Here is a 26793-nt window from a genome sequence, read left to right as displayed (position 1 = left end):
ATGTTAACAGATTTTTGTAAGAATCCTATACACTTAACTCAAGCTCTATGGGTCAACCATCATCCATGCTTTTAGTCAGGGTTTTCATTGCTTCCCAACAGGCATTTACAACACAGACCATTGTATGACATCCTGTGCCTGGGGGCACTATCACACTGCTACAGCATTCCCTCATTCACATAGCAGCGGCGTAACCTTGGTCTGTTGGGTGAGATGAGGAACACAGGCTGAGTATCCTAATGCAGCCAGTGTACAGGATACAGGACAAATGGGAACGAGGACAACACTCTGTCATCTCTCCAGCTCCTCCACCAGACAGCAGTGAGACGTGGGGTGAATAAGACTGGCACCAAGGGTCTCATTAATTCATGTGAAATGGCTCAGAGGACATTTCTCTCATTCTGACAAGCCAAGGTTACTAGCAATTATCGCTCACTGGAGTATTTGGGTTAATGAACAAGTACAATTTATTTCCAGTATATTGCACAGTCAGGGTATTTAAATGAACATGGTCCACTCTGCGTCAAAGGGGCATGGCAAAATAAAGAGAAATTAGGAGTTTTTATTACAGTCAAGGGGGAAGAAGTCATTTTCTAATTCTCTGGAAAGTATGGCCTGGACTTAATTTCTGTTCATTGTGCCCTCTAATCGTCGAATTGAGTGAGGAATTATAGAGGGTAACCTTAGCTGACCACTTAATTGAGTGAACAGCACTTGAGGGTACATGCAGATATCAAAGAGACAGTGGTCTAGTGTAGTCAAGGACAAGGTGATCAGTGTCATTGTGTTAGTTTCTTTGAGGTTTATATTCACGCCTCTGGGTTTGCCTGGCATATCATACACTCTTAGAAATAAAGTGCTATCTAGAACCTAAAAGGGTTGAGACATCAGATCTTAGGAGAGGGTGGACATTTTTTTAAATTACTTAACATGGAAGTATGTCAATGTATTTGATATAAAAATAAAAAAAATATTGAAAGAATAGTGCGTGTATTCTTCCTAGACATGTCGGGTATCCTGTTCAAAATGTTTCTTGTTCATGCATTTATAATTCAAACTTCTACATTTCCCAAACAGTTCCAGAAGCCACAGGAGCAGTATCCACCGTTTCGTTTTGGTACGGTCCCAAATGGAAGCACAGAGAGGAACATCCGGAGCAACTACCCTGAGATGCATGCCCACATGGTCAAATACAACCAGAAGGGTGTGGAGGACGCCCTCAACAGCCTCAAATCAGGGTAACACTCTGTAAATAATCATTATACACAGTCAGTGACAGAAAACAGACATCAGCGTAACACATTCTAAAATGCCTAAGCAAATATTTTATGTTTGATGAAATTATAATTCATTAGATAAGTTATTACATGGTAATTAAATAGTAATTAAAAATACAATTGTCTATCATTGCATTTCCCCACAAGATAAATCCCTATTGTTATTATCTATAGGAAACTGGATGCCTTCATCTATGACGCTGCTGTGCTGAACTACATGGCAGGTAAAGACGAGGGCTGTAAGCTGGTGACCATCGGCAGTGGGAAGGTCTTTGCCACCACTGGCTACGGCATCGCCTTGCAGAAGGAGTCCCGATGGAAACGTCCTATAGACCTGGCCCTGCTCCAGTTCCTAGCGGATGGTAAATTACAATTGACCCTGTGTGGAGTGGGATGGGTGGCTACCTGTAAATCTTAGCTGTACTTATCCTTTTAGGTCCCAAATACTCCCAAATTTGCTAAACTGGTAAACTGCCCATTAATGATAAAAATGCGTAACTCACACAAGTAAGCTTGTATAGGCCCGCAGAGCCTCGAGATTAGAATAAACTCAACTTTAATGAAAATACTGGCATACATTGCACCATGGACAACTCAGAGGCACTGTAACATAGAGTTTTGACTGTGATCCAGGGAACAACAAGTGTAAAATGCTGAGTCAGGGTTTGTCGAGGGGAGTGATGAGGGTGTGAGATTGGCATTGACACACAATGACAACAACCGGCGCAAGAGTGTTTTAATGAACACCTTCAAGCCTCTCTGTGTTCTGTTCTTCCCACTCGCTGCAGGTGACACACAGAAGCTGCAGACGGTGTGGCTCACAGGGATCTGTCGTAACGAGAAGAAGGAGGTGATGAGCAGTAAGCTGGACATAGATAACATGGCGGGCGTCTTCTACATGCTGCTGGTGGCCATGGGACTCAGTCTCCTGGTGTTCAGCTGGGAACATCTGCTCTACTGGAAGCTGAGACACTCTGTACGCAAGTCTGAACGCCTCGACTTCCTGCTCGCCATCAGCAGGGTAGGTCTGGCTGACCCTTCTTCCGAGGGACAGGGGTGGAAAGGGTACATAGGCCTAATCTATAGAGATGTACACACTGAGGCATGTCTTAGATTGCAAAGGCCTTGGGTTCTGCAGAGAATGTGGTCCAATCACCATGGGAAAGTTGATCTGTTAATCTAAGGTACAAAACTGTTTTTTATAGTAGTTCCATAAAGAAATGACATACAGTGTAAGCAACAATTCAATGAAAGCAGTAATAACAACATAATTTGCCAAGTCTAAGAAACCATAAAATGTGTTGTTTCTCTTTTCACAAACACAGCAGAAAATGTTCTACTTCCTGACCATAAAGTTCTCACTCTTTCTTAGATTTTTGCCTCACAGTAATGCTTGGGAAATATTGGTAATGCACTAAGTCAAAGCTGTACATGATCAGGATATTTCAAGGGCACTAAAATAAAAATGATGCAAAAATAAAATGAGTAAAAAGCCATAAAATGACCGTGCAATACTGTTACGGTCCTGATCCGTCTGACGAATTTAAATAGGCCCATTAACAATCCATCTCAGTGGTGAGGTGAGATTAAGCATTCTAGACTGGGACCCAATTTCAAAGTAAAATAAAGCCGTCCAAATAAAAATTGGAAAACTAATTTAGCAAGTGCATGGTCAGCTGCTGCTTTTTCATTTACTGTCTTGCATAGTTTGTGTGTTTAACACCGACCTGAATGCATACAAGCTTTCAAAACAAAACAAATTGTCTATAAACTATTTTGGACAATCCTGAATCTAATTTGGCTTTCACACTTCTCTGTGTAATTGTCTTCACTTCATTGGTCAGACAGGTTAATAGAAATTGTATTTTCTCAAAGTGAATGTTATCAACACAAGCAATAATGTTTTCTAAAGTCATGATTAGAAACAATGGCCAAAGATAATTAACACCTGTGGGATTTAATCTTGTCAAACTTTGTGTAGGGTGAGAAATGTGGATCTGTTCCAAAACCTGACAAGGCTTTTTGATGGATGCTAATCTCCTCCTCCTTCGCTATCTCTGCAGGGAATCTACAGCTGCTTCAACGGTGTGGAGGACTCTGACCGCAACGGAAACCTGCAGAACCCTGACGTCACCGCCAACTACACCCAGGCCAACATGCTGAAGATGCTGCAGACAGCCAAGGACATCGTGACCTCGACCAGAGTGGAGAACTCCCTGGACAATGCCACCAAGACCATAGAGAACTGGAGCCGGCGAGGAGCCGACAATGTGCGGGTTGGCCTGCCGCCTCGGGTGGCAACCACTATAGACATGGGCCACAGCCGCCTGCCCTATATCTCCAGCATCACGGACAACCACTCGCCCTACCCCCAGAGGGCGCTCGCTTCCACCTTCCCCATCCACTACTCGGACAGCGCCACCCAGCCCCTGCTGGACAAATCCAGGGTGGTGACGCGGCCTACCCCACTACGCTACACCCTTCCGGCCCGTGGCAGCCACCACTTCTACGAGAGAACCCTACCCATCTCCAGCCTCAGCAGCCCCCACATCGCCATGAGGGACCCTGCTCCCCCCAGCACCTCCAGTCACAACCCACACCCCAGCAGCAGGTTGTATGTGGAGAGCCAGCCCCGGCACCCCACCTCCCCATTTGTCCCCTACAGAGAGTTCCAGGTGCCTGACATCTATGTGGAACACCACAAGGGGCCCCTGGGACGGAAGTTCAGCTACCCCCCTGACCACATGGGCAGGAAGAAGAGGTCCCACAGCTACGTGTTTTCTGAGGCCCAAGACACCAGGGGGAGGAATGACTATGATGAGCCAACCTCCTGTCTGGCTGAGCTGAGGGCCAACCACCTCCTGAACAACCATGCCCCTTCTGCATCAACCATGGCCTGCATGGGGGGCCACTACCCCAGTGGCAGCGCCAGCTGCAACTCCTGCATGAAGCCCTACCTGGAGCCTGAAATGGAGAATGTGCCCTTGCTGGGGAAGGACAAGGTCAACCGCCGGGCCTCTTTTCTCAAGGCCACCTGGAGCAGTGACAGGATCCGCCAGCTGGGCGAGAAGCCCTCCACCTCCACTATGCCTGATCTGTTCCCCCGCGTAGTGGTGGCCAACCCCAAGCCCCACAAGCTGTATGGCAGCCAGGGGAACAACCTGTGCTACCCCCTGGCAGCTGAGCCTGCCTACCTAGACCCGGCTCATATGCGTTCCTACCCCTACAAGCAACAGAAGCTCAAGTGCTCCCAGTCCACCCGGCTACCATCCTACAGGGAGGCTATCCTGCAGAACGCAGCCGCCTTGCGGCGCTCTTCCTCCACTGTGGTGCACAGACACTACTCCACCTACCTGAACTCCTACACAGACCTGCCTGTATACGTGGGGCCACTGCCCCAGGGGCCAGGGCCGTTCTACGACAAGGACATGTGCCACTTGTTCCCCTGTGCAAGCCACTGCCCTAACAACAATGCCCTTGTGCCCCGTATGGGGGACCGACAGGTAGTGTACCAGAACAATATGTTTGGGGGCTACGAGGGCGCGGTGGGGCGATCGCGAGAGGAGCCCCCCCTGCCCGGGTCTGGGAGCAGGGATCGGAGGGAGGTCCTGGTGGCCAGAAGAGTCAACAGTCCCTATGTGCCAAAGACCTGGGGCAGGGTATCCAGTCTGGAGTCTGAGGTCTGAGCCCTCCCCCTCCATACCTTCAGGCTGATGGACTATCCCTCCCTCTGGGGAGGGGAAAGCCTACCTGGGGCCTCCCCCTCAGTCTTTGGTTTAAGCAAAAACGAATGAATTAGCTACCAACATGGATGACTTGAGTGTTTACTCAGTGCAATAATATCCTTGGCGGACGGAAGGTAGAGGACATTGAAAGGCTGTTACTGCTGGGACATTGTCAAGTAAACATTAAAACGATAAGAAAAGAAAAGAATGTTGAATAGTATTTAATACCTTCAAATTTAACCTGTTGATTGTTATAAAAAATATTTTTAAATGCTGTCTTGCTGTGAGAGAGAGACCTGGATGACAATACACTAGCCGCTCACTCAGTTTAGACACATTTAACTTTTCTCTTCAATCATTTCGGTATCCTTCCATTTAAATTTAGACACATAAAAAGAGAATACTTTTGTTATCAAACCACAGAAATGTCTTCCACGACTTTTGTAAGTCCAGGAGCTCTAGGGAAAGCTGTCTAAGGCTTTTTGGCTCCGGTGGTCACTGATATAATTTGACTTGGATTTTAAAAGGGAACATTTATAATTATCATCTGTATTTCCATTGTTACTCTACTCTTTAATAAATGACAAGGCCACTTCAAGGCCCTTTTGGAATTGTCTATATTTTCCTTTTCTGAGTAAAACTCCACATATGATCTGTAATGCCAGCAGAATGGAATAGCAGGTCAGGTCCCAGGACTCTAGATGTTTGTCTGCTTCAGTTCATTAAGTGGGCCACCTCTGTTGACTCATCCAGAAAGGTCACTGGATATCAGATCCACTAGACAGCGCTGTGTTCAGTTCACATGTTAACAATAGGGCAGACAAGTCAGCTACAGCTCCTTAAAAGACAAGAACACATTTGTATTTTACTAACACCCTACATAATCTGTTCAGAAACTGTGATATGGCATCAATCTATCAAATATGAGTATTCTGTTGAACATCATAAATACATTTAAAAAATATGGAATAGAAACATGTTCAGTTAGGTAACAAATCCAAACAGAGGCTTTGAATTGTCTATATGACCAGGATGGTCATGCTATTGTCTGAGCAGTGATACCTGTGACAGTAAATCTTCCCTCGGGGCTCATCATGGGATTCCAATGACATTAGCCCATCAGTGATTCTGCCAAGTCACGCGCACACACACACACACACATTCACACACACACACTTTCACACTGGCTTCAAAGGGTGCAGTTCATCAACACCTCCCTTTACTTACTTACCAATGACTAGGGGGAGCTTTAGCACACTTTAGCACACCAATAAGGGATCATTTCACCTGGATTCACCTGGTCAGTCTTCACCATCGAAAGAGCAGGTGTTATTGTTTTGTACATTCAGTTTATATAAAAAATGTTGCTTGTGTATTCTACTATTCTAACCCTCAACATTAAGTAGAGACCACGACTGAGTCTCCACCCATATAAACTCAGCAAAAAAAGAAACATCCCTTTTTCAGGACCCTGTCTTTCAAAGATAATTAGTAAAAATCATTGTAAAGGGTTTAAATACTGTTTCCCATGCTTGTCCAATGAACCATAAACAATTAATGAACATGCACCTGTGGAACGGTCGTTAAGACACTAACAGCTTATAGACAGTAGGCAATTGGGAGTGGCAGGTAGCCTAGCGGTTAGAGCGTTGGACTTGTAGCCGAAAGGTTGCAAGATCGAATCCCTGGGTTGACAGGGACCCCTGAACAAGGCAGTTAACCCACTGTTTCTAGGCCATCATTGAAAATAAGAATTTGTTCTTAACTGACTTGCCTAGACTTGCCTAAAGGTAAAAAAATAAGTTATGGTCACAGTTATGAAACAGAACACTAAAGAGGCCTTTCTACTGACTTGGAAAAACACCAAAAGAATGATGCCCAGGGTCCCTGCTCATCTGTGTGAATGTGCCTTTGGCATGCTGCAAGGAGGCATGAGGACTGCAGATGTGGCCAGGGCAATAAATTGCAATGTCTGTACTGTGAGATGCCTAAGACAGCGCTACAGGGAGACAGGATGGACAGCTGATTGAACATCACAGCTGCGGGACAGGTACAGGATGGCAACAACTACTGCCGGAGTTACACCAGGAACACATAATCCCTCCATCAGTGCTCAGACTGTCCGCAATAGGCTGAGAGAGGCTGGACTGAGGGCTTGTAGGCCTGTTGTAAGGCAGGTCCTCACCAGATGTCACCGGCAACAACGTCGCCTATGGGCACAAACCCACTGTCGCTGGACCAGACAGGACTGGCAAAAAGTGCTCTTCACTGACGAGTTGTGGTTTTGTCTCACCAGGGGTGATGGTCGTATTCGCGTTTATCATCGAAGGAATGAGCGTTACACAGAGGATTTGGAGGTGGAGGGTCTGTCATGGTCTGGGGGGGTGTCACAGCATCATCGGACTGAGCTTGTTGTTGTTGCAGGCAATCTCAAAGCTGTGTGTCACAGCGAAGACATCCTCCTCCCTCATGTGTATCCTTCCTGAAGGCTCATTGTTATGCACGCTTCTAAGAAGAGGGAACGCAACACCCTGCTACAACTCAACTCCCTGTGGTGTGAAAGAGAGATGGGACTGTAGGTGCGAGTAAGGATGACAAAAGGCAGAGAATATTCCGTTTACTCTGAATTTATTCCGTCAAACGGTAATATGGGGGACTGGGGCTAGACAGAACCAAAGCAAAGAAAGTAAATCTCAAATCCCCCTCTCCTACCTTACCTGCCTACCCACTACTTACCTAATTTAGCACCACCTGGTGCCCTAACCAAAATACAGGGGGTGGTCCAGGTCTTACCTAGTGTGCCTAGACAGTGAATATACTACGGGTATATGTATGCCCGCGGGCCTCTTGCCTAAGCACTCCCTAGGTGCCTTCCCTTTCCCCCCTAAGAACAAATTAAACAGAATATTACAAACAATTTCACAATCAAAAACACAGTCCTTTTGTCATAGACATACCTTAGTAGGACCGGCTACAAAATACTAGCAACAAATTATACCTCTGAGAACCACCAAAATAGTACATAACCCACAGCCTCCTCTCGCAGCAATCATCTCTGGACATCACAATCAATCTCTCTATATCACAATCAAACTATCTTCTGAACAACAGAACACTGACTTATATAGCTTCAGAAGGAATTGGTAATTGGAGACAGCTGTGTACTGAGGGGGCGGGGTCAGCTCTCCAATCGTCAATGGGGGCCAACCAATCAGCTGCTTGGGGAGAATTTCAGGAAGCCATTTCCTGAAACACACACTCACAAATACACAAACTACAACACTGAAACTGGGGAACATAACACGCCCACCACAAAAAAATGCAAACATACAGTTTGCAATAACAAAAACCAACACATCCCCAGTTACTAAACCCGTGATAGAGCGTCGGCAACCACATTCGCCGAACCCTTCACATAGGCTATTTGTACATTGTATCCTTGTACAATCAGAGCCCACCGCATAAGGCGGCGGTTCTGATTGTACATTTGCTTCAAAAACACTAAAGGATTATGGTCCGTGAAGACCAGTATAGGCAAGGCACTAGAGCCCACATATACCTCAAAGAACTGTAAGGCTAGCAATAAAGCCAGCGTCTCTTGTTCAATGGTGGAATACCTTGACTGACACGAGTTGACCTTACGGGAGAAGAAACTGAAGGGCCGATCCACTCCATCTTCATCTTCCTGCAAGAGAACCGAACCCACCCCCACTATACTAGCATCTACCTCCAACTTAAAAGGTTTGTCAAAGTTGGGGGCGGCAAGCACTGGGGCACTACAAAGTAGCGCTTTAGCGGACTTAAATGCATAGGTACAGTCCTTGGACCACTTAAATGGTACCTTGGGACTAAGCAGAGATGGAGCTACTACCGTCGAGAAATTCTAACAGAATGTACAATAGTACGCTACCATCCCTAGGAATCTGCTCAACTGGCCGTGAGTCGTGGGAGCAGGAAAAGCAACAATTGCTTCCACTTTGCCAGATACTGGGCGCACTTGACCTTGTCCCACTTGTTTCCCTAAGTAAGTCACAGCAGCCTTCCCAAACTCACACTTGGCCAAATTGAGGGTTAAAGAAGCTTTCTCCAACCGCTGAAACACACTTTTCAAGGTGGCGAGATGATCAGACCAAGTAGACTAATTAATCACCATATCGTCAAGATAAGCAGTACAATTTGGTACATCCACGAACACAATGTTAACTAGGCGCTGAAAAGTAGCAGGTGCATTACACATTCCAAAGGGCATCACAGTGTATTGTACAAAGTTATCAGGCGTAACGAAAGCTGAGATGTCAGAAGCTCGAGAAGTCAGAGGCACCTGCCAATAACCTTTTAGCAAATCTAACTTACTAACTAATAACTTACTAACTAATAATTGGCTCTGTAAGCAGCAGAGCCAATTATATCAATGCAGTCATCTAAGCGAGGAGGAGGAAAATAATCTGACTTTGTAATGGCATTTACTCGATGATAGTCCGTACATAAGCGAGACGTACCGTCAGGCTTAGGAACAAGAATACACGGGGAACTCCAGGAGCTGTTACTGGGTTTTACCATGTCATTCTGTAATAAATAAGCTACCTCACTTTTCATTACCTCCCTTTTCTTTGCATTAACCCGGTACGGATGCTGACGTATAGGAACAGCGTTGCCCGAATCCACGTCATGTTCCAAGATGGACGTGCGACTTGGAACGTCATGAAACACATTGAGAAAACTGTTTATCAATAGGATAATATCCTTAGTTTGATCGTTATCCAAATGTTCCATTCGAGAGGGTAACTTCTTCAGCATCTCTGATTTACATAGGCGTTCACACTGCTGTAACGTATGGCGTAACTCCAACCAATCCTCCTTAGCCTCCTCTAGGTCCCAGCCAGGCTTCAGCACCACCACAGCCACACTGGAGAAGGCGGGCTAGACCGGCTTTCCTGAGGAACTGTTGGGAGAATCACGCACATAATATGTTTTTAGCATGTTAACATGACACATTCGGGAAGAACGCCTTCGATCTGGGGTCTTTATCACATAATTGGTGTCACTGAGTTTCTCAAGATATGGTCCAGAAAAACGTGCTGACAGATATGAGCCAGGGATTGGCAACAAAACTAAAACTGGATCGCATTATTCCATTTCTGTTAGTCACGTCTATGGAACTTATTCAGTTTATGTCTCAGTTGTTGAATTTGTTATGTACATACAAATATTTACACATGTTAAGTTTACTGAAAATAAACGCAGTTGACAGTGAGAGGACGTTTCTTTTTTTGCTGAGTTTATATAGTACCAGTCAAAAGGGCTTTTCTTTATTTTTTACTATTTTCTACATTGTAGAATAATAGTGACGACATCAAAGCTATGAAATACATATGGAATCATGTAGTAACCAAAAAGGTGTTAAACAAATCAACATAGATTTTAGATTCTTCAAAGTAGCCACCCTTTGCCTTGATGACAGCTTTGAACACTCTGGAAAGATGATCATTCCTCTGCTAGTTCAACTAAGTCTCAGGTGTTTTTATAATACGTGAGAGTGAATGCCACTTGTTTAGTAAAAAACATTATTATTCAACAATAGGTTTTATGTATTCTAGATACTCTATGAAAGATTGCACTGTATACAGTACAATACAAAGAGGGAAAATCAAGATGTGCTATTGAGGTAATATAATATGCTCCAGCTCTTGGGATCCCTTCACTGATATCACTGAGCGATGAGTGCTTTTCAGCTAGGCCAAATATCATTGAAACGTGATTTCTAATTCAACAAAGAGAGATTAATGCCTTCAGCACTTAATAAGTGTGAGAAACGCATCGCGGCTGAATAAAACCCTTTCAAGTTCCCCAAAATGAACCTTTTCAAAGCAATATAGGCACTCTTTCAGCATGCTCGCTGCTCAGAACAATCGTTTTCATTTCACACAGTAATTAATGACTAATTCTGTGATCTGCGTGCTTTGTAATGTGACAAATGTGCTCCCTCTCGCCCTCCTTCTTGAAATGTTGAAATTCACGAGGGGTAGGCCTACAAAGGCGGTCAATGCCTGCCAATTCACTTCTCAGAATTACCACATAAATATAGGACAAGATTATATCCAACCTGAGGGAATATTTTATGAATACAATTTCACTCTTGATTCCCTCAGCATGGTGCTACATATTTTACTGTTCATTCAGGCCCAGATCACACAAGAAAGATGATGCCTGAAGCCCTCCTGATGTACAGCTGTAGTCAGCGAAACCCGAGGTCTATATACTGTATCTATCTGTTCTTCATGCACAGTTACTTTAGAGGGCATTCAAAACAGGATTTTCATTCTGTGAGAGTTGCAGCAAACCTTAACCCCCTTATCCTGTGGCAAATAGGTTTGATTCTGCCTTAGTACTACCCCTCACCCCATTCTATCCCAGACACACTGACTGCTGCTTCCTCCATGGTTCTGGTTCTGTTGGCACTACGTGTGCTGGGCTGGAGTATACAAAACATACAGGTTGGTCAGTCCCAAATGTATAATCCCACCCAGGCAGGCCCAGAGCAGGGATCTGAGAACACAGGGGGTCAATGAGGCATGGCTGGATGAATAGACTGATTAACCCTGGGACAGGGTTAGTGGTATGTTTAATCAACATGTTCGGACCTGTGCAGCCCTCCCTCATTGCCCAGCCATGATGTGTGGACCCAAGCTAACCAACAGGGCAGGTCACCATGGAGACCAAAACCAGGCCCTGCTGGGAGTTTGTCTAACGAATCTCTCCTTCCACCACAACAACTCTCCTTCCATCACACTGATGACAGCTAGCTACATATACATGTACAAGGATATGTGGGAAAGACAGTTGTTCATGCTACACAGTACTACGACTACAACTACTACTGCTACTGCTGCTGCTGCTACAACTGCTACAGCTACTGCTACTACTACTATTGCTACTGATACTACGACTACTACTGCTACTACTGCTACTGCTACAACTGCTACTGCTACTACTACTGCTGCTACTACTGCTACTACTGCTACTGCTACTGCTACTACTACTACTACTACTGCTACTGCTACTGCTACTACTGCCACTGCTACTGCTACTACTGCAACTGCTGCTACTACTACTACTACTGCTACTACTGCTACTGCTACTACTACTGCTACTGCTACTGCTACTACTGCCACTGCTACTGCTACTACTGCAACTGCTGCTACTACTACTACTACTGCTACTACTGCTATTGTTACTACTACTGCTACTGCTACTGCTACTACTACAACTGCTACTACTGCTACTACTACTACTACTACTGCTACTGCTACTACTGCTACTACTGCTACTGCTACTACTACTACTACTACTACTACTGCTACTACTACTACTACTACTGCTACTGCTACTACTACTACTACTACTACTACTGCTACTGCTACTACTGCTACTACTGCTACTGCTACTACTGCAACTGCTGCTACTACTACTACTACTGCTACTACTGCTACTGCTACTACTACTGCTACTGCTACTGCTACTACTACAACTGCTACTACTGCTACTACTACTGCTACTGCTACTAGTACTACTACTGCTGCTACAGCTACTGCTACTACTACGACTACTGATACTGCTGCTACAACTGCTACTACTACTACTACTGCTACTTCTAATGCTACTTCTACTATCACTCCTGCTCCTGCTCCTGCTCCTGCTCCTGCTCCTGCTCCTGCTCCTGCTCCTGCTCCTGTTCCTGCTCCTGCTCCTCCTACTACTACTACTACAACTACTGTAGTCACTGCACCACCACCTCCATACAAATGCGATGAGAACATCCAAACAGACACAGATGCTCATTAGATTATATCTTCCTCTGGAACGTAACTATGAAATTAATTTCCATTGGATTTTATAATTGATACTTTCTCCTGATATATTGTCTCATCTTGAAGATAAATATCATCATAGTGGGGGGAAAGCAATCTAGATCCCACGTGAATACCCCTACCCTTTATTTTCTATTTCGCTCCAACAATTATCATCAAAATTGTATTCTCATGATGGAATGTATCTTTCATGCAACATAAATCATGTGGTAATGACAGGCGAGGCTAAGTGAAGGGATAAAGAGTTACATGACTAAGTGTGGTGGTGTAGAGGACACCATGTCAACTGGCTGTTGATGGATGGATCTATTTCACCTGGCTCTATACAGGACTCTAGTAGAAACATACTGCTGGGGAGGTGCAGGGAGGATGAAGGGGTTAAAGGTCAAGAATTACAACGGGGGAAAAGATGTTGGAAAAGGGAACGGATATGATTTTAACCACCAAATCAGCCCCTGTTCATCAAACCTCAGGTTTAAAGTAATGTGTGGACGGAACTGCTCTGTGGAGAAAATATCAATACAAAATATCTACAGTATATGAATTATCATTTTTCATAGCTGGGTTGCATTTTGGCTCAGATTAAAAAGTCTCGCTTAGCTCTGTTGGCTAATGCATTTCTGACAAGTGGGCATACCATGGACATTTCTTAAATATAGAAGGCATACATCAAATCAAATCAAATCAAATCAAATCAAATTTATCCACGTGAGAGACTGATACCTGTTGCTCCCACAACACATACTGAAACTGTTGATTCTTGACTCACAGTCCCAGAGGCAAACAGTGACAGGAGGTGCCAGTGTTGAGTGGCAGTTGAATGGCAGGGCCAGGGCCAGAAGGGAATCAGGTTTATGGGGCATTACCAGGCTTTACTGGACATTAAAAGGCTTTCAGGGTGATGAGATCTGAGACGCTGCCAGTGTTAGCTCGATCTTGTTGAGTATGGGTGGCACAGGGTGGCACAACATACAGAGGACACCTGTAGATTAGTGAGGCATGTAGTAAAAAATCTTGATGATTCACATTGACTTTGTAATTGACACTGAAGATTTTATCACGTCTAATGGACAGTTGCCCTTGAGCAGACAGATACTAACCAAAACAGATTGTATTCTTTCTGAGATTATTCAACTGAAATTCCTTATAATGAAATGTGATCCTCATGGTCCATCTCATCCTGTCTCATCTCTTGCCCAAGTTGAAAGGAGTCTGGATTGAACACATACTGTAGTGAGCACATATTAGCCTCTCTTGCACTGCCGACCCATAACCCCATCAGACCATGGGACTGTCTCTGGGCTGACCAGCCGGCCGGTGGCCCCTCATGATCAAGCCCCCAGTCCAGGCTGTCCACATTGAGCTGGTCCCCCAGGGTATGAGCATTACTCTGGGTTTGTGAGGGGCAGATGCCCTGACATCTGGGCCCAGGGTTAGTGCGAGCCCATCAGGGTGTGCTGGTGCTGGTGGTGCGTTGGCATGCAGTCTTCGATGTAGCAGATTGAGGGTCCTGATGGAGGCTGATTGTGATCATTCATTACCCAGGCCCTGCAGATGGGTCCCTCTACTCCCACAGGGGCGTAAGTGGAACCACTTACTGAGGACAACAGCCAAAGGGACACACAGGAAAGGACACAACATGAGTATGGGAAGAATGTGAAGAAGAAGAAGAATGGTGATGATGATGATGATAATGGTGAGGATGATACTTGCATATTATTTCCTAAGGCAAAGTCAGGTTGACTTATTGGCCCTGTGACTCCATGGCTATTTATTCTCCAGTGAAGTGGCATGCCATTAATTAACTACCAGTTTCATCCATTAATCTGTATTAGAGGTCGACAGATTATGATACCGATATCGATTATTGGAGGACCAAAAAAAGCCGATACCAATTAATCGGACGATTTTTATATATATATTTGTAATAATGACAATTACAACAATACTGAATGAACAATGAACACTTTTATTTTTACTTAATATAAAACATCAATAACATCAATTTAGTCTCAACTATATAATGAAACATGTTCAATTTGGTTTAAATAATGCAAAAACAAAGTGTTGGAGAAGAAAGTAAAAGTGCAATATGTGCCATGTAAAAAAAGCTCATGTTTAAGTTCTTTGCTCAGAACATGAGAACATATGAAAGCTGGTGGTTCCTTTTAACATGAGTCTTCAATATTCCCAGGTAAGAAGTTTTAGGTTGTAGTTATTATAGGACTATTTCTCTCTATACCATTTGTATTTCATATACCTTTGACTATTGGATGTTCTAATAGGTACTATAGTATTGCCAGCCTAATCTCGGGAGTTGATAGGCTTGAAGTCATAAACAGCGCAATGTTTGAAGCATTACAAAGAGCTGCTGGCAAACGCACAAAAGTGCTGTTTGGATGAATGCTTACAAGCCTGCTGGTGCCTACCACCGCTCAATCAGCCTGCTCTATCAAATCATAGACTTAATTATAATATAATAACACACAGAAATACGAGCCTTAGGTCATTAATATGGTCAAATCAGGAAACTATCATTGCGAAAACAAAACATTTATTCTTTCAGTGAAATACGGAACCGTTCCGTATTTTATCTAACGGGTTGCATCCATAAGTCTAAATATTACTGTTAGATTGCACAACCTTCAATATTATGTCATAATTTTGTCAAATTCAGGCAAACTAGTTTGCTACGAGCCAGGGGGCCCAAACTGTTGCATAAACCCTGACTCTGCGTGCAATGAAGGCAAGAGAAGTGACACCATTTCCCTAGTTAAAAGAAATTCATGTTAGCAGGCAATATTAACTAAATATGCAGGTTTAAAAATATATACTTGTGTATTGATTTTAGGAAAGGCGTTGATGTTTATGGTTAGGTACACATTGGTGCAACAACAGTGCTTTTTTTCGCAAATGCGCTTGTTAAATCACCCGTTTGGTGAAGTAGGCTGTGATTCAATGATAAATTAACAGGCACTATATTGATTAAATGCAACGCAGGACAAGCTAGATAAACTAGTAATATCATCAACCATGTGTAGTTAACTAGTGATTATGTTAAGATTGATTGTTTTTATAAGATAAGTTTAATGCTAGCTAGCACCTTACCTTGGCTCCTTGCTGCACTCGCATAACAGGTGGTCAGCCTGCCACGCAGTCTCCTCGTGGAGTGCAATGCAATCGGCCATAATCGGTGTCCTAAAAGGCCGATTACCGATTGTTATGAAACCTTGAAATCGGCCCTAATTAATCTGCCATTTCAATTAACCGGTCGACCTCTAATCCGTATGGCAGTCAGACTGTTTCAAAACGCATTTCATTGTATTACCCTTCTGCTGCGCTCCCTTCCCCCTCTCACATGCTCATGTTACTTATCTCTAATGTGGATCAGTGAGCTGTAAACATGTATACTAACACACTCAAAAACACACGCCCACACACACACACACACACACTGCTGGCTAATACGTTCCTACACTCCAGGAGTCCTGCGCCATCTACAGAAGGGCTGTGTAACGGCATTCTCAGCACATCCGTGCTTTGAATTAATTACAGTACCTCACACTCCATACATTTTCCCAGACACTAAGTCACCTTGAGAACAGGGCTTGGGATCCTATCAGTTGTGGTGGCGGGGGGGATGAGGGCAGGGGAGGGGGAGAGCCAGAGAGTCCAGCTAACATGAGCAGCTGAAAATGGCTGTCAAATGTTTGCAAATGAAAAATACACACCCATAAACTTTATATTCAGGAGGGCTAAAAAGCCAAGCCAACCACATGACTGTGTGAGGACTATAACTTAATCTGCACTTATCCCTCAAACATATACAACAGGACACTACAGAATAAATCTTTTTTTCTCTATGTTTGTAGTGGAGCATTTTAATTAAATAGCCATAGAATTCTGTGTAACTCCTCTAATGGCAAGGGCATAGTAGATTTGTGTCTGTCTGTGTAGGCTATAGAAAATATCCTCTAGGCTGACCATTACAATATCATCCAGTGAAGTAGCAATCAAGTAGTGAGAAATATTTTTCATCCATAAAATATTTTACTATTCAGACTGAATAATAAATTATCTTAAAGTCGATCAAATTGTAACATTTCACCAATATTTGATGAAATATGAATCCATCACACAGTAAACAAATGCATTAAAACAACAGGATCCTCCTCAGACCGTAGCCTGGGTTGTAATGGGCTAATGATTCATGGGGCATTGAAAGGCCTCTGTGTGGAGGACTGCTCTAAATCTAATCAGGGCCATTGCTTATGCCAACAGGGCATAGTAATAAAGTTGGCAACACTTGGTTACTGCTTTGTGTTCCTCCTCATTTCTCATCACAGCCCAGACACCACAGTGGAGGGCAACACACACCGTAGCAGCCTATCTGCTGTCGCAGTAATTGGAAGATGTAATTCGATTATCCTGATACTACCTGGGGCCAACCATCGCCTATGGTAAAAGTGTATTATTAATATAATGAATTTGGCATCCTATTTACAGGCCTAATGGTAACTACTTCTAAACTTCCCATAATCCAATTACCATGGATGAATGATAGTATACCTAGTTACACGTTGAAATGATGGTGTCTTTTGTTGGGCAAATCAGATCAATGTAGCCGACATAAACCCAAACTCACTCTGAATTGACTTTCACATACAGCTTGGGTATGAGAAGTTAGAGGAGTTACTGTCAACTGTTCTATGTTATTTAGGTAGTCTACACAAAGGAGTATGAAAGCTGATCAATGTCTAAATGTGTTGACATGACAGCTCAGCTGAAACAAACACAGCTTGTATTCCCAAGCTTAGCAGGGTATACAGAGGTAGGCATCTGGATGGTGGACTTGATCGCACTGAAATGCATTACTCCTCCTACACCAGTAGGAGTCTATGATCAGGAAGAAATGGGATGTTGATTCAAGCACAACATTTTACTATCAACCTTGAAACAAGGTCAAATAAAATGTATGATCAAATTTAAAATTCTACGTAATTTCAACCACCCAATATATATTGAATATAGAATGAAAAATATTTTTTACATTTCTATGTGTTATTTCAATGTATACATATTTCTGATGACGACAACCTGTTAGTCAGGTTAAGTCAATGTAGTTCATTTCAATGTTTACAGCACTGGTTGGAATGAGATGAAAACAGTACTGAAAACCCTCCCACTTGCTAGCCAATAGATTTTCTCATGGAGTTTTCATTCAATAGGGTTTTCAGTACATTTATCTAAAGCCATCCCTTTAAATTTGGTGTAGCTTTAATTTGAACTTTCTGGACAGACTCACTGCTCTTAGAGCACTACCTGATTCTAATAATTAGCTGGTTGATAAACTGAATCAGGTTAGCTGTAAATGGGGTTGGAGTGAAAACCTACAGGAAGGTAGCTCTCCAGGAACAGGGTTGGAGTGAAAACCTACAGGAAGGTAGCTCTCCAGGAACAAGGTTGGAGTGAAAACCTACAGGAAGGTAGCCCTCCAGGAACAGGGTTGGAGTGAAAACCTACAGGAAGGTGGCTCTCCAGGAACAGGGTTGGAGTGAAAACCTACAGGAAGGTGGCTCTCCAGGAACAGGGTTGGAGTGAAAACCTACAGGAAGGTAGCCCTCCAGGAACAGGGTTGGAGTGAAAACCTACAGGAAGGTGGCCCTCCAGGAACAGGGTTGGAGTGAAAACCTACAGGAAGGTGGCTCTCCAGGAACAGGGTTGGAGTGAAAACCTACAGGAAGGTGGCTCTCCAGGAACAGGGTTGGAGTGAAAACCTACAGGAAGGTAGCCCTCCAGGAACAGGGTTGGAGTGCAAACCTACAGGATGGTGGCCCTCCAGGAACAGGGTTGAAGTGAAAACCTACAGGAAGGTGGCTCTCCAGGAACAGGGTTGGAGTGAAAACCTACAGGAAGGTGGCTCTCCAGGAACAAGGTTGGAGTGAAAACCTACAGGAAGGTGGCTCTCCAGGAACAGGGTTGGAGAGCCCTGCACTAGAATATATGAAAAGAACGTTCAGAATATTTGGCATCGATGAAAGAAAGCCATATAAATACACACATATTAGTCTCCTTTACAGCATCTTGTATGTTATTTAGGGTTAGGAAAAGTATTTATTAATAAAAAACAGGTTTGGAGAGCCTTTATGCACTAAATATATTGGTGAATAAAACATACAGTGGTTTGATTAATCCTGAAAGTTACCATATTCAATTATTCAATCCATTAAATACAAGTACAATAGGTGTTGAACAGTAGTTCTATAAATCTACCCTAATAATCATCACTAACAAAGGAACTGTGATGACAACGGTCCAGTCGTAAACAGTGCGCCGGGCTCCAGGTTTAAACTGCTACATATGGTCTACATTCTATAATGATTCAAATAGGCTACATGCCCTGAATTATTACACAACTTTTTGTGGCAGGCAGGTCAGTTAAGAACAAATTCTTATTTTCAAAGACAGCCTAGGAACAGTGGGTTAACTGCCTGTTCAGGGGCAGAACGACAGATTTGTACCTTGTCAGCTCGGGGGTTTGAACTTGCAAACTTCCGGTTACTAGTCCAACGCTCTAACCACTAGGCTACCCTGCCGCCCCCTTGTCATACATTAGCCTCATATGATCCACTATTGCTAACGATCCTCAGGAACAACCACGCGAACCCGACAGAGGAAAAAACTAACGATGTAATGGAATGATGCAAAATGTAAGGAAACTAACACTAAAGTCAGTGACAGATATAAATGTATGTGGGTATAACTGATGGTGGATAGTAGCTAATATTTTAAAAAATACAGTGAAAAGTCTGGGCATATAATTAAAACATTCCATGAATCATAAATCAACTCCGTGGGTTTACTGTCATTTGCGCTTGACTAAAGAAGCCTATAGCTTGGGTGTCCAAATTGCATCCGTGGCCTGCAAATGCAAGTTATAAGGCCAACATTTCATAAACTTCACTGTGGAAAAGATGTTGATGTACTTCAGTTTGCTGCCATATGACTGGTTTAACATTTGTCTCCAGCGATCAGAAGGTAAAATATATCTAAAACAATTGTCAATTATATTTACAATCCCCTTATCCAAATGGCTTACTCATTTACCTAGCTCTTATCCAAAGCTCTTAGAGTAGCATGGAAAATAGTGTTATTTCGATCCAACCTGTCGGTTCCACTTGGAGCCGATAGGTTGCTCGACCACATTCATAATTTCATTGCGCTTAAACACCTTCATATATTGTATCTCCTCCCCAAACCAAAGCAGGTGAATAGTATAGTAGAGAGAAAGGGGAATAAAAAGGGAATTACGTTCCATTTCAATTCAAATCAAATTGTATTTGTATTTGTCACACAACAGGTGTAGTAGATCTTACCTTGAAATTCCTACTTACATGCCATTAACCAACAATGCAGTTCAGCTAATATAGTTAAGGAAAAATGGACTAAATAAACTAAAGTAAAAAAATCAAAAGGTAAAACAATAAAATGACATAACAATAACGAGGCTGTATACCCAGTCAATGTACAGGGGGGGGGGTCAATAACGAGGCTGTATACCCAGTTAATGTACAGGGGGGGGGGGGTCAATAACGAGGCTGTATACCCAGTTAATGTACAGGGGGGGGTCAATAACGAGGCTGTATACCCAGTCAATGTACAGGGGGGGGGGGGGGGTCAATAACGAGGCTGTATACCCAGTCAATGTACAGGGGGGGGGTCAATAACGAGGCTGTATACCCAGTCAATGTACAGGGGGGGGGGGGTCTATAACGAGGCTGTATACCCAGTCAATGTACAGGGGGGGGGGGGTCAATAACGAGGCTGTATACCCAGTCAATGTACAGGGGGGGGTCAATAACGAGGCTGTATACCCAGGCAATGTACAGGGGGGGGGGGGGGGGGGGTCAATAACGAGGCTGTATACCCAGTCAATGTACAGGGGGGGGGGGGGGGTTAATAACGAGGCTGTATACCCAGTCAATGTACAGGGGGGGGGGTCAATAACGAGGCTGTATACCCAGTCAATGTACAGGGGGGGGGGGGGGGGGGGGGGGTCAATAACGAGGCTGTATACCCAGTCAATGTACAGGGGGGGGTCAATAACGAGGCTGTATACCCAGTCAATGTACAGGGGGGGGTCAATAACGAGGCTGTATACCCAGTCAATGTACAGGGGGGGGGGGGGTCAATAACGAGGCTGTATACCCAGTCAATGTACAGGGGGGGGGGGGTCAATAACGAGGCTGTATACCCAGTCAATGTACATGGGGGGGGGTCAATAACGAGGCTGTATACCCAGTCAATGTACGGGGGGGGGGGTGAATAACGAGGCTGTATACCCAGTCAATGTACAGGGGTGGGTCAATAACGAGGCTGTATACCCAGTCAATGTACAGGGGTGGGTCAATAACGAGGCTGTATACCCAGTCAATGTACAGGGGTGGGTCAATAACGAGGCTGTATACCCAGTCAATGTACAGGGGTGCAGGTTAGTCCAGGTCATTTGTAAAGTGACTATGAATAGATAATAGACAGCGAGTAGCAGCAGTGTAAAAATGAATGGGGGGGGTCAATGCACATCGTCCGGGTGGCCATTTGATTAATTGTTCAACAGTCTTATGGCTTGGGGGTAGAAGCTGTTAAGGAGCCTTTTGGTTCTAGACTTGGCGCTCCGGTACTGCTTGCCGTGCAGTAGCAGAGAGAACAGTCTATGACTTGGGTGACTGGAGACTTTAACAATTTTTTGGGCCTTCCTCTGATACCGCCTAGTATATAGGTCCTGGATTCCAGGAAGCTTGGCCCCAGTGATGTACTGAGCCGTACGCACTACCCTCTGTAGCGCCTTACGGTCAGATGCCGAGCAGTGGCCGTACCAGGTGGTGACACAACCGGTCAGGATGTTCTCCATGGTGCAGCTGTAGAAGTTTTGATCTGGGGACCCATGCCAAATATTTTCAGTGTCCTGAGGGGGAAATGGTGTTGTCGTGCCCTCTTCACAACTGTCTTGTTGTGTTTGCACCATGATAGTTTGTTGGTGATGTGGACACAAAGGAACTTGATACTCTTGACCCACTCCACTTCAGCCCCGTCAATGTTAATGGGAGCCTGTTTGGCTCTGCTTTTTCTATAATCCATGATCAGCTCCTTTGTCTTGCTCACATTGAGGGAGAGGTTGTTGTCCTGGCCCCACCTACCAGTCTCTGACCTCCTCCCTATAGGCTGTCTCATCGTTGTTGGTGATCAGGCCTACCACTGTTGTGTCGTCAGAAAACTTTTTTTATTTTTTTTATTTTTTTTTATTTCACCTTTATTTAACCAGGTAGGCTAGTTGAGAACAAGTTCTCATTTGCAACTGCGACCTGGCCAAGATAAAGCATAGCAGTGTGAGCATACAACAAAGATTTACACATGGAGTAAACAATTAACAAGTCAATAACACAGTAGAAAACAAAGGGGGGGTCTATATACAATGTGTGCAAAAGGCATGAGGAGGTAGGCAAATAATTACAATTTTGCAGATTAACACTGGAGTGATAAATTATCAGATGGTCATGTACAGGTAGAGATATTGGTGTGCAGAAGAGCAGAAAAGTAAATAAATAAAAACAGTATGGGGATGAGGTAGGTGGGAAAGGGTGGGCTATTTACCAATAGACTATGTACAGCTGCAGCGATCGGTTGGCTGCTCAGATAGCTGATGTTTGAAGTTGGTGAGGGAGATAAAAGTCTCCAACTTCAGCGATTTTTGCAATTCGTTCCAGTCACAGGCAGCAGAGTACTGGAACGAAAGGCGGCCAAATGAGGTGTTGGCTTTAGGGATGATCAGTGAGATACACCTGCTGGAGCGCGTGCTACGGATGGGTGTTGCCATCGTGACCAGTGAGCTGAGATAAGGCGGAGCTTTACCTAGCATAGACTTGTAGATGACCTGGAGCCAGTGGGTCTGGCGACGAATATGTAGCGAGGGCCAGCCGACTAGAGCATACAAGTCGCAGTGGTGGGTGGTATAAGGTGCTTTAGTGACAAAACGGATGGCACTGTGATAGACTGCATCCAGTTTGCTGAGTAGAGTGTTGGAAGCCATTTTGTAGATGACATCGCCGAAGTCGAGGATCGGTAGGATAGTCAGTTTTACTAGGGTAAGCTTGGCGGCGTGAGTGAAGGAGGCTTTGTTGCGGAATAGAAAGCCGACTCTTGATTTGATTTTCGATTGGAGATGTTTGATATGAGTCTGGAAGGAGAGTTTGCAGTCTAGCCAGACACCTAGGTACTTATAGACGTCCACATATTCTAGGTCGGAACCATCCAGGGTGGTGATGCTAGTCGGGCATGCAGGTGCAGGCAGCACATAATGATGATGTTGGAGTCATGCTTGGCCACGCAGTCGTGGGTGAACAAGGAGTACAGGAGGGGACTGAGCACGCACTCCTGAGCCCCCAGTGTTGAGGATCAGCGTGGCAGATGTGTTGTTGCCTACTGTTACCACCTGGGAGCGGCCCATCAGGAAGTCCAGGATCCAGTTGCAGAGGTAGGTGTTTAGTCCCAGGGTCCTTACCTTAGTGATGAGCTTTGTGGGCACTATAGTGTTGAAAGCTGAGCTGTAGTCAATGAACAGCATTCACATAGGTGTTCCTTTTGTCTGGGTGGGAAAGGGCGGTGTGGACCACCGATTGAGAATGTGTCATTTGTGGATCTTTTGGGGCGGTATGCGAATTGGAGATGATGGTGTTGATGTGAGCCATGACCAGCCTTTCAAAGCACTTCATGGCTACCGACATGAGTGCTACAGGGCGGTAATCATTTAGGCAGGTTACCTTCCCTTTCTTGGGCGTAGGGACTATAGTGGTCTGTTTGAAACATGTAGGTATTACAGACTCGGTCAGGGAGAGGTTGAAATATCAGTGAAGACACTTGCCAGTTGGTCCACGCATGCTTTGAGTACACATCCTGGTAATCCGTCTGGCCCCGTGGCTTTGTGAATGTTGACCTGTTTAACGGTCTGGCTCACATCGGCTACGGAGGACGTGATCACCCAGTAGTCCGGAACAGCTGATGCTCTCATGCATGCTTCAGTGTTGCTTCAGTGTCTACAGCTTATCATGAGGTATTCTACCTCAGGCGAGCAATACCTTGAAACTTCTTTAATATTAGACATCGCGCACCAGCAGTTATTGATAAATAGACACACACCCCCGCCCCTCGTCTTACCAGACGTAGCTGCTCTATCCTGCCCGATGCACAGAGAAGCCAGCCAGCTCTATATTATCCGTGTCGTCGTTCAGCCACATCCCGTTGGTAGGACAGTCTTACTCGTAGATCATCCAGTTTATTTTCCAATCATTGCACGTTGGCCAATAATACAGAGGGTAGTGGTGGTTTACCTCCTCGTCGGCAAATTCTTACAAGGCACCCCACCCTCCTCCCCCTTTTTCTCTGTCTTTTCTTCACGTTGATGACAGAGATTTGAGCCTTGTCTTGATAAGGCAGTATATCCTTTGCATTGGACTCATTAAAGAAAGAATGATTGTCCAGTTTGACAGCAACATCATGTACTGTACAAAATGAGTTACAAACAATGCGAAAAAACAAACAAACTAGCACAGTTGGTTAGGAGCCTGTAAAACGGCAGCCATCCCCTCTGGCGCCGTTTTTGTGTGCTTAACTCAGGTCGGAATTCCCTTCATAAAGCCTAGACCCCCCCACCCCCCCCCACCCCCCGCTGGACCAGGCCGCAGATACTGCTGGCTCTACTACTGGCTGCCTCTACTGATGGCTGGTTCTACTACTGGCACTAATACTGACTGCCTCTATTGCTGGCTGGCTCTACTGCTGGCTGGCTCTACTGCTGACTGGCTCTACTACTGACTGGCTCTACTACTGGCACTACTACTGACTGGTTCTACTACTGGCACTAATACTGGCTGCCTCTATTGCTGGCTGGCTCTACTGCTGGCTGGCTCTACTGATGACTGGCTCTACTACTGGCACTACTACTGGCTGCCTCTACTGCTGGCTGGCTCCACTGCTGGCTCTACTGCTGGCTGGCTCTACTACTGGCACTACTACTGGCTGCCTCTATGGCTGGCTGGCTCCACTGCTGGCTCTACTGCTGGCCGGCTCTACTGCTGGCACTACTACTGGCTGCCTCTACTGCTGGCTGCCTCCACTGCTGGCTCTACTGCTGGCTGGCTCTACTACTGGCACTACTACTGGCTGCCTCTACGGCTGGCTGGCTCCACTGCTGCCTCTACTGCTGGCTGGCTCTACGGCTGCCTGCTGGCTCTACTGCTGGCTGGCTCTACTGCTGGCTGGCTCTACGGCTGGCTGCTGGCTCTACTGCTGGTTGGCTCTACTGCTAGCTTCTAGCTCTACAGCTGCCTGCTGGCTCTACTGCTGGCTGGCTCTACAGCTGGCTGGCTCTACTGCTGGCTGGTTCTACTACTGGCACTAATACTGACTGCCTCTATTGCTGGCTGGCTCTACTGCTGGCTGGCTCTACTGCTGACTGGCTCTACTACTGACTGGCTCTACTACTGGCACTACTACTGACTGGTTCTACTACTGGCACTAATACTGGCTGCCTCTATTGCTGGCTGGCTCTACTGCTGGCTGGCTCTACTGATGACTGGCTCTACTACTGGCACTACTACTGGCTGCCTCTACTGCTGGCTGGCTCCACTGCTGGCTCTACTGCTGGCTGGCTCTACTACTGGCACTACTACTGGCTGCCTCTATGGCTGGCTGGCTCCACTGCTGGCTCTACTGCTGGCCGGCTCTACTGCTGGCACTACTACTGGCTGCCTCTACTGCTGGCTGCCTCCACTGCTGGCTCTACTGCTGGCTGGCTCTACTACTGGCACTACTACTGGCTGCCTCTACGGCTGGCTGGCTCCACTGCTGCCTCTACTGCTGGCTGGCTCTACGGCTGCCTGCTGGCTCTACTGCTGGCTGGCTCTACTGCTGGCTGGCTCTACGGCTGGCTGCTGGCTCTACTGCTGGTTGGCTCTACTGCTAGCTTCTAGCTCTACAGCTGCCTGCTGGCTCTACTGCTGGCTGGCTCTACAGCTGGCTGGCTCTACTGCTGGCTGGTTCTACTACTGGCACTAATACTGACTGCCTCTATTGCTGGCTGGCTCTACTGCTGGCTGGCTCTACTGCTGACTGGCTCTACTACTGACTGGCTCTACTACTGGCACTACTACTGACTGGTTCTACTACTGGCACTAATACTGGCTGCCTCTATTGCTGGCTGGCTCTACTGCTGGCTGGCTCTACTGATGACTGGCTCTACTACTGGCACTACTACTGGCTGCCTCTACTGCTGGCTGGCTCCACTGCTGGCTCTACTGCTGGCTGGCTCTACTACTGGCACTACTACTGGCTGCCTCTATGGCTGGCTGGCTCCACTGCTGGCTCTACTGCTGGCCGGCTCTACTGCTGGCACTACTACTGGCTGCCTCTACTGCTGGCTGCCTCCACTGCTGGCTCTACTGCTGGCTGGCTCTACTACTGGCACTACTACTGGCTGCCTCTACGGCTGGCTGGCTCCACTGCTGCCTCTACTGCTGGCTGGCTCTACGGCTGCCTGCTGGCTCTACTGCTGGCTGGCTCTACTGCTGGCTGGCTCTACGGCTGGCTGCTGGCTCTACTGCTGGTTGGCTCTACTGCTAGCTTCTAGCTCTACAGCTGCCTGCTGGCTCTACTGCTGGCTGGCTCTACAGCTGGCTGGCTCTACTGCTGGCTGGTTCTACTACTGGCACTAATACTGACTGCCTCTATTGCTGGCTGGCTCTACTGCTGGCTGGCTCTACTGCTGACTGGCTCTACTACTGACTGGCTCTACTACTGGCACTACTACTGACTGGTTCTACTACTGGCACTAATACTGGCTGACTCTATTGCTGGCTGGCTCTACTGCTG

General features: G+C 45.6%; 1 protein-coding gene across 2 annotated transcripts in view; it reads left to right on the top strand.

The window, feature by feature from the left end:
- LOC109898684 (glutamate receptor ionotropic, NMDA 2C) overlaps positions 1 to 6271 on the top strand; it is a 79537-nt gene extending 73266 nt beyond the window's left edge. Inside the window, exons 10-13 of one of the 2 annotated variants that reach the window (XM_031834660.1) lie at positions 1078 to 1238; positions 1452 to 1639; positions 2066 to 2298; positions 3341 to 6271. In XM_031834660.1, the coding sequence (XP_031690520.1) occupies positions 1078 to 1238; positions 1452 to 1639; positions 2066 to 2298; positions 3341 to 4963 (2205 nt within the window). In that variant the 3' untranslated portion in view covers positions 4964 to 6271. The remainder of the gene's footprint in view (positions 1 to 1077; positions 1239 to 1451; positions 1640 to 2065; positions 2299 to 3340) is intronic. The other variant, XM_031834659.1, reaches the window with a different exon arrangement.
- The last annotated feature ends 20522 nt before the right edge of the window (positions 6272 to 26793 follow it).

Source organism: Oncorhynchus kisutch, linkage group LG10 (genome assembly GCF_002021735.2).
Source record: "Oncorhynchus kisutch isolate 150728-3 linkage group LG10, Okis_V2, whole genome shotgun sequence".
Classification (NCBI taxonomy): domain Eukaryota; kingdom Metazoa; phylum Chordata; class Actinopteri; order Salmoniformes; family Salmonidae; genus Oncorhynchus; species Oncorhynchus kisutch.
Note: the sequence above shows the minus strand (reverse complement) of the source record. Positions and strands in the feature narration are given on the sequence as shown.